Source organism: Mastomys coucha, unplaced genomic scaffold (genome assembly GCF_008632895.1).
Source record: "Mastomys coucha isolate ucsf_1 unplaced genomic scaffold, UCSF_Mcou_1 pScaffold5, whole genome shotgun sequence".
In the NCBI taxonomy this organism is placed as follows: Eukaryota; Metazoa; Chordata; class Mammalia; order Rodentia; family Muridae; genus Mastomys; species Mastomys coucha.
Genome location: NW_022196911.1, coordinates 72,843,064 through 72,852,331, shown reverse-complemented (window position 1 = coordinate 72,852,331; position 9,268 = coordinate 72,843,064). Strand labels below are relative to the sequence as shown.

Below are 9,268 nucleotides of genomic sequence, written 5' to 3'. Positions count from 1 at the left end.
GGGGTGGACAGGAAGAGTTTGGTGGCCCAGTCTTTCAAGTCTGCAGAAATGTCGAGGTGGCAGGAACTTGAAGCAGCCGGTCACATCATATCTGTAGTGAAGAGCAGAGAGCAATGTGATGAATGCATGAGCTCCAGGGCTCAGTTGGCCTTCTCCACCCATATACAGTCTTGGATCACCATCAGAAAGGAGCCACCCACAGTGGATAGGTCTTCCCTCCTCAGTTATACAACCAAGATAAGCCCCCACAGGCAGGCTCGGGGGTCAGAGTAGTTCTAAATGTTATCTGGTTGGCAGTCAACAGTAACTGTCACCATGACAGAACAAATCGCAGGCATACCCTACCCTCTCCCCCTACCGAATGACCACTTTATTTGCAAATCCAACTGACAGATGAGAAAACCATATGTGACCCCTCTGCAACTTCCTCTGATTGGAATAAGTGGTCTGGCCACAGAGAAAATAAAAGCCTGAAGAAGGTTCATAAATACCATCTACCATTGGACCCAATAGATGGGCTTTCCAGGGCTTCCTCGCAGACTATTTCATTTTTCCCTTGGGAAAAAAAGATAAAATTTATTCTTCTCAGTATTGGCTTTTCTGGAGTTGTTTTGTTTTGTTTTTAAGCAGCAAAGCCTTTTTCTAATGAAATCTTATAATGCTCTCCAATTGCATGAGAAATTGAAGCTTAGCTGCACTGGCCACAAAAAAGCTTAGAGTCCGGTGGATTCTGAAGCTCCTCTTCCAGATCCTGAGCACCACAACGCAGAAGGCACTGTCCCACAGTGGGGACTCCCTTTTTTTTTTTTAAGGTATTTTATTTTTATTATCTTTTCAAGTATATACATATTCATGTGTCTGTGGGTGAGTGCAAGTGACTACAGGTGCTTTAGGAGGTCAGGGCATCAGATTTCCTAGAACTGGAGTATAGGTGATTGTGAGCCACCCAACATGGATGCTGGAAACTGAGCTCAGACACTCTGGGAGAGCAGTACATGTTCTTAACCACTGAGTCATCTCTCTAGTTCCTGTAACAGGAACTCTCAAGCTCTTGTGATGGTGATCAGAATCAGTACTTTGGCCAAGGAGGAAATAAAAACCCAAAGGAAGGTTTACAAATCCCGTTCACCATTGGACCCAAGATGTTCCAAAGATGAACACTCAAGGGTTTCTATAAATTTATACCAACCACGAATTTAATAATATTTCTTTCAGGTGGAATGCTTATACTTACAATCTTATGTTTTGGGTACTTCCTGCTACTTTAAAAAAGAAAAAAGAAAAAACAAAACCACAGGCTAGGGTGACTTATAAACAGCATAAATTTAACTTACAAGTGACATAAATTTAACTTACAAGTGACATAAATTTATTATTTGCAATTATGGAGGCTGTAAAGTCTTAAGATCAAGCAAGACACAGATTTGATGTCTACTTGAGGCCTCAGTCTTTGCTTTCAACACAGTACTTTGAATGCAGTATCCTCCGCAGGAGATGAGCACACTAGGTCCTCAAATGACAGAGGTGGTAGGGACAACAATGTGGCCTTGCTAGTTCTCTCTAGATCTTGTCATATTTTTTTAAAAAGAAACATATGCGTATGTGTATGTGTGTTTGTGCCTTTGTGAGTCTGAATGTACCTACCACACATGTATAGTTGCCTGGGAAGACCAGAAAAGAGTACTGGGTACCCTGAAACCGGAGTTGCAGGCAGTGTGAGCTCTCCAATATGGATGCTGTGAACTGAACCTAAATTGTTTGCAAGAACAATAAATGCTCTTAATTACTGAGCCATCTCTTCAGCCCCACTCTAGCCCTTTTGTAGGGTACTAATCATCCTTGAGGGCAAAGTCTTCACTAGAGGACTTCCCAGAGACCCTACTTCATAGTACTGTCAAATTAAGTTCCAACAGATAGACTTTGCAGGGACACAAGCACTCATACTGAAGCAACCTTGAATAATAACATCTGTAGTAGAGGCTGGAGAGAAGGCTCAGAGGATAAAGTCACTTGCCATTAAGCCTGACAACCTGATTACTTCTATAGAATCCAAGTAGTAGAAAAAAAGAACTGAAAGTTGTTCTCTGACCTTTACACCCACACCAAGACTACAGTACCCTCCACACATACACAAAATAAATACATAGAAGGAAAACAAAATCTTGGTGATATCCCTTAAAGAATCATGTGTAGAAAAGAAGATACATGCAATAATTTTTGTATAGGATTATTTGTTACAAGAGAAAAAACTGGATAATATCTGAAAACAACCCAAAGTACTTTATCTCCATGGCTATGTCAGGAAAAACAAAACAAAACACACCTTAATATTCCCATTAATTCTCCCAGTCCAGTCAGCTCAACAATCATGAGAACAGAAGAAAAACCTGGTAGTTTATTGTTCAGACTGTGAGCCAGCCATGTCCTGGGCCCCCAGGGCCAAGGATTTTTATTCCACCAGAATAAAAATCTTACAAATCTATGTACTGATGTCATGAAAAGTAGGTTGCTTTCATTCTCAATTAGACTTCCAAAATTGTTTGGAAAACTAGCTATATGTGTATCCTGCCCCACCCTCATGGCAGTTATTTTATACATTTTAATATTTCACATCAATTCTGGGATCCCATTAGTCCTTCATTTTAGCAGTATTTATTTTCTTCCATGGATGATGGATGCTGTTAGATGGAATGTCTCCCATTTACTGTGCCTTCTGAAATATCTTAGCTCATTTCACCTCCTCTGACCCACAAGACCTCATCTCCCTCCTGTGTCTTGTTTTCTTTCTACTTTACCTCCTGCTTCTCATCTCTAATAAAGTCATATGAAGAAAGGAAGGAAGGAAGCAGGAGGGGAAAACGCACAGAGAAGCAACAAGTGAATTATTTAATAAAGGCTCTGAGTTACTCCACTGACTCCTGATTTTGTCAATAGAGGGTGCTTTTATGCTTCAAGTGATTGTCCTCTGACTTTTGTTGTGATGGTGTTCAGGTAAACACATAAAAGGATGTGAAACCATTTGAGGCTTTTATTGTTAACTGTATTCTAAAGCCATCAATTAAATTCTATTTCAAGTATTTCTGATACTTGTAATTAAAAATTATGTGTATGTGTATCTGTGTGTGGGCATGTGCACATGAGTGTAGGTGCCTGCAGATGCCTAAAACATCTGATCTCTCTGGAGCAGTAGTTACAGGTCCCTGGGAAATTTGTCCTGGGAACCCACCAGGGTTCTCTGCAAGAACAGTATGAACACTCAGCTACCGAACCGTCATCTCTGTATCCCGACAGTCCTAGTACTTCTAACATATGTTTATTTATTTGTTTCTTCTCAGCTGATTCAACAAAGGACTCCCCTGCAGCTTCCATGAGTGTTGGACTTAGAAAACCTGCAAAAGTGATTCTTGGAATAGATGAAAGTGATCTGAGGGCCAAAGTACAGCTGCCTTGGAAGAAAAATCTTAATTCGAGGATAGAGGAAAGAGCCCAGGCCATGCAACAGAAAATATTAGAGAACGATAAACTGAAGAAGGAACAGGAAAAGAAGACTACAAAAACGGTCCCTAGGGATGACTTGGCTAAAGAGTGGTTCAATCTCGATAGCATGACGCTGACTACCCGGGCGTACTTGCTGGACAAGCTTCTACCCACCTTGATCCCTGGAGTGGAACAAATGCTGATGCAGGTGGAGAAGAAGAAGCTGTTGAGCCAAGCTGACATCCCAAGCAAGTTTGATCCAATTAATTATTTGGGGGAATATTTAATGAGACACAATACTCTTTATATCAAAGACCCAGGAATGTCTGGCTACCAGAGGGTGATGAAAGAGGTCGCAGAAGAACTGAAGATACATGTTCCTGATACGATCAACAACAGGTACGGTTTGCTGTGCGCTCCACTGATGATCTTTCTCCTTTCACTGAAAACCTGGTAGAACAACAATGTGAATACAGACAGGACTTGAAAGAAATGGTTTTATAGTTAGACAAGAAGCACTTGTTGGTTGGGGCGGGGTGGAGAGGGCGTGGCTCGCACTGGTGATCCTGGCACTTAACAACTGAGGCTAATTCTCTTTCCTTTAAATAGTTCTAATGAGTGGAAAACTTACTTTACATAAAACACATCTTTCTTTTTTGTAATTAGTATGGGGGGGGCGGGGGTGCGCATAGCCGTGGCACATGTTAGAGGTCAGAGGACAACTTTTGGGAATCAGTTCACACTCACCCTCTACCTTTTTTGATGCAAGGTATCTTTTGTTTCTGATGTTGAGCTATGTGCTCCAAGCAAATTCAAGGTTACATAGTAAGGCTCTGTATTTTTAAAGTTTCTATTATGATTTACATTTTTTTCAAAGCACTTCAAGGACTAACAAATTAAAATGAGTATACTTGTTTTGTTTTATTGAGACTGAGTTTTGATTTGCAGTTGGAATTGGGCTTAAACTCACTGTGTAGTCCAGGTTGGCCTCATTGGAATCTTTTTGCCTCTGCTTCCCAAGTGCTAGGATTATAGCCTCCACCACCACACACCTCGCTAGTTACTTGGATGTGATTGTCATGTTGGGACTTCAAGTATATATTTATCTATAGACTCTCTGCACTAGAGAATAACCTTATTCAAAAGTTAAAATACATATTTTTTAAAGTTGTATAGTAAGCCAGACATAGTGTGCATGCCTTTAGTCCCAGCACTTAGGAGGCAGAGACAGGCGGATCTCTGAGTTTGATGCCAGCCTGGTCTACAGAGTGAGTCCCAGGACAGCTAGGGCTACACAGAGAAACCCTGTCTCATAAAACAAGAGTTACGGAGTGGAAAGTTTTCTTTCTCTTGTCTCTCTGTCTACCCAGCAGCTATCTCTGATGTGGATGACTGTTATTCTATGAATCCTTACAGAGATTATTTTAATGTATACATTAGCAAGAACAAATATGAATTCTCAGTTTATTTCTACTATAAAAACATATGAATTTGAAATAGCCCCACATTTCCACTTACCTTCTGTTATACAGCTAGATTTTAACTTTTATGGCCTCCCATTTTGAGTCAGTTACTTACTAAAATAATTTGCCCACATATTCTTTTGGTACTGTGATTTTTTTTTTTTTTTGAGACAGAGTCTCACTATGCAGTCCTGCTTAGCCTGGGACTTGCCATGTAGACCAAGCTAGTCTTGAATTCACAGAGATCCACCTGCCTCTGCTTCCAAAGGCTAGAGTTGAAGGCATGCACCATCACACCAATTATGATAATTTTTATTTAAATGGTGATCCATTTGTAATTTATGTTGGTGTAATATGTAAGATGCAGATCCAACTTTATTCTTTTATGAATGGCTTCTTAGCCATCCCACAAAGACCTACTGAAACAATCCCATGCCCAAAGGAATGTCTTTAACAGGATGAGCATTTGCTTGCCTTCTTCTGTATCCACATTTCTTCTTTGATTTGCTACGGGTTATCACATAAATTTTGTTCTTATTACAAGTGGTAGTCTTCTTTCATTACATTTTTGGGGGATCTGGAAGTAATCTGAAGAAATGAAAACTATTAATTATTAATTATTAATTTCTATATACTTCTGTTCTCTGTTGTCTTACTGAGTTCTCTTATAGTTAAGTTGCTGTGTTGGCTTCTCTAGGGAAACACTTTGCCATTTTCAAGCACTACTCTTCCTTTTACAGTGTCAATTTTTATGCCTCTGTCATCTCTCTCTTGCCTACTTGCATTGACTGTTAGCTCTAATTCGGGGGTGCATGGTGGTGGCTCTTGGCACATTCTTGTCTTTCTTGCTTTAGTAGAAATGCTTCAGTATTACTGCCTCACTTGCCTCACCATCAGCAACTGGCTTTGCACGTTCACTCTATTTGGACTTGAAATCAAATATTGTCTTACTACAAAAATAATATGTAGGATCCTAGTTGAGGAGTTCTTGACAGTTGATGGCTTCTTGGGGGAGGGGAGACAGTTTTCTTTTAATTTATTTACTTTTATTTTATGTGATTGGTGTTTTGCCTGCATGTATGTCTATGTGAGTGTCAGATCTTAGAGTTACAGACAGTTATGGGCTGCCATGTGGTTGCTGGGATTTGAACCTGGTCTTCTGGAAGAATAGTCAGTGCCTTTAACTGCTGAGCCATCTCTCCTCTCCAGCCCCTGAGAAACAGTTTTCTTAAGGATGTGGCCCCTGGCAGATTAACCATGGGGTAGTTGCACCCCTGTGAGTACATGGGCACACAAACTGGACTCAATGTGTTTTATTAAAAAATATGAATAAAGAACACAAAATTGGTGAGGTGAGGGATAAATGTGATTAAAATATATTTTATACATGCATGAAATTCTTTTGCTTTATTCTATAATTTATATAATGTAGCCTCGAAATAATAGTGACACAAATCTATGGCAATAAAAACTAGATCAGTTTTTAGATTTATCTAAAGCTGTTTATATATTAAAGGAGGTCATACTAATACAGAAGAAAGCTGGGCATGGCAATGCATGTTTGCCATCAGCATTTGAAAACAGTAAGACAGTAGGATCACCGTAAGTCTGAAGCAAGCCTGAGGTTCTTAGCTAGCTTCAGGAAGAACAGCCTGGGCTGCAGAGTAAAACTTCATCTCAAACAAAACATCAACAAAAACAAGTTCTGAAGAAACTAGGGTATGTTCGTTTGTTTTATGTGTATGAGTATTTTGCCTGCATGTATATCAGGGCACCACATGTATGCTTGGTGCCTACGAAGGTCAGAAGAGCACATCAGATGCCCGGGAACTGAAGTTAGAGGTGCTTGTGAACCACCATTTTGGATACTAGAAATCAAACCTGGGTAATCTCTGAGCCATTCTTATAGCTCCCCAAACCAGGATTGAAAATCTTTTATTTACACCAAGGAAGACTTTTTACTTTATTTACAATTTATTTTAGATTAGTGTGCACGATAGTGGGTTTGTTTCCCTGTGACCTTGTCACCCATTCCCACCTCTCATGACTTGTTCCTGTTTCTTCTCCCTCCCCGCTGTTTCTATTCCTCCTCCGATACAGATAAAACCTTGTTAAGCCCTGACCCGAAATCATGAAAATATTGGTACAGTTGGTTACATAAATGTTGAAATATTTCTGCTTGGCAAATTGAGTCATGGCTGCTCAGTGTTGCTGTTCTCGTACAAAAGCAGTGACAGACAACAGAGGAGTGAGTCAGCGTGACTGTGTGCCCTTGAAACTATTTATGGGTCATGAAATCCAAATTTCACAAAATTTTCACAGGCCACAAAATATTAGTATTCTTCTGATTTAAAAGAATACCTCTTCTTTCTAGCCACACAAAGCCAACATATGGTATTTATAGGTCTCTCCAAGATCTAAAGAACAATACACCTCAAAGCTCATAACCTCTCCCCAAATCTCCATCATTTCCTCTGAATGTCTTCTGGTATGTAAACCTACACCAAAATTGATTAAGAAACCTAAAATTTGGGCTGGAGAAATGGCTCAGTGGTTAAGAGCACTGACTACTCTTCCAGAGGTCCCGAGTCCAATTCCCAGCAACCACATGGTGGCTCACAACCATCTGAAATGGGGTCAGATGCCCTCTTCTGGTGTGTCTGAAGACAGTGACAGTGTACTCACATACATGAAATAAATAAATAAATCTTAAAAAAAAAAAGAAACCTAAAATTCTTTGTGTCTTATTCAATGTCTTCTCTATAGGGCAAACAACCAATTATATATGTATATATGAAATTTTATTATTTTATTTATTGAGAGTGCTAAGGTTGGAACCAACCCTGGATCTTGAAGATGCTGGACAAGCACTCTGCCACTGCCACTGAGCTACATACCTAACACTAATAATTCTTTAATATATATATAAAATTTTAAAAACTGATATATATGTATGCATATAGATACATACACACACACACACACACACACACACACACACACATTATATACATATATATATCCCTGTGTAAGAGAACTGCTAGGTTTTACATGTGTGTTCTAGTTTGCTTTCTGTTGCTATGATAAAATTCTCTAACCAAAATCAACTTAGTGGAAAAAGGCTTATATAGCTGGATCACAGTCTGCGATTGAAGAAAGTCAGAGCAGGGATGCAAACAGAAAGCAAAAGCACACTATGGAGGGATGCCGCTTGCTACTAGAATCAACAGAGGAGCACTGCTCACTGTCTGGCTTGTTCACTAGCTCATTCTTAGCTACCTTTGTTTATTCATCCCCAAACAGCTCGCCTAAGGAATGGTGCCACCCTCGGTGGGCTGTGCCCTCCTGTATCACTTAGTAAGCACGATAATCCCATTGACCTCTCTGATGTAGACAACTCCTCAATTGAAGCTTCTTCTTTGAGATGATTCTAGGCTGTGTCAAGTTACTAACTAAAGATAACCAGTACAGGGGCTAGAGAGATGGCTCAGTAGTTAAGAGCACTGACTGCTCTTCCAGGGGTCCTGAGTTCAATTCCCAGCAACCACATGGAGGCTCACAACCATCTATAAAGGGATCTGATGTCCTCTTCTGGTGTGTATGCAGCTACAGTGTACTCATATACATAAAATAAATAAATCTTAAAAAAAAAAAAAAAGATAACCAGTACAGTGTGGAAGTGAAACTTCTTTTCAATAGAAAGAATGGTTGCTGGGCAGTGGTGGCACACGCCTTTGATCCCAGCACTTGGGAGGCAGAGGCAGGCGGATTTCTGAGTTCAAGGCCAGCCTGGTCTACAGAGTGAGTTCCAGGACAGCCAAGGCTACACAGAGAAACCCTGTCTTGAAAAAAACCAAAAAGAAAAAAAAAAAAAAAAGAATGGTTTAGAAAGTATGATTCCCTAATTTAAGACATCAAAATTATCTAGGGTGCTTGGTTAAAAGTAAAGACTCTATACACAAGGTCCTGGATTTCATACCCAACACCCACATGCCCCAAATGTTCGGATTCCTGCATTATTCCTCAGGTTTTTCTGAATTGGGTCCTCTGAGCATGTATTTAAAAATAAATCCCACTGCAGGTTATTAGGCAAGAAGGAACCAAATGAAGGGAGCTTTAGTACTACTGAAAAGTTCCACCAGCGTGCAGGAAGCAACAGCATTGAATTTAATAAGCAGTTTCAAGCACACTTCTCTTCACCATCTGTTCTGTTCTTACTGAGCAATGTACTGGGTTGCATCTAGCTCTATTCCCATTTGAAAAGAAAAAAACAAAAACAAAAAACTTACAATTTGGGAATTGATGTTTATTTAAGGCTGTAAATAAAA

General features: G+C 39.8%; 1 protein-coding gene across 4 annotated transcripts in view; it reads left to right on the top strand.

The window, feature by feature from the left end:
• Efcab5 (EF-hand calcium binding domain 5) overlaps positions 1-9,268 on the top strand; it is a 107,095-nt gene that overhangs the window by 5,986 nt on the left and 91,841 nt on the right. For all 4 annotated transcript variants that reach the window (XM_031353341.1, XM_031353342.1, XM_031353339.1 and 1 more), the window contains exon 3: positions 3,336-3,876. In XM_031353341.1, coding sequence (XP_031209201.1) covers positions 3,336-3,876 — 541 coding nt within the window. The remainder of the gene's footprint in view (positions 1-3,335; positions 3,877-9,268) is intronic.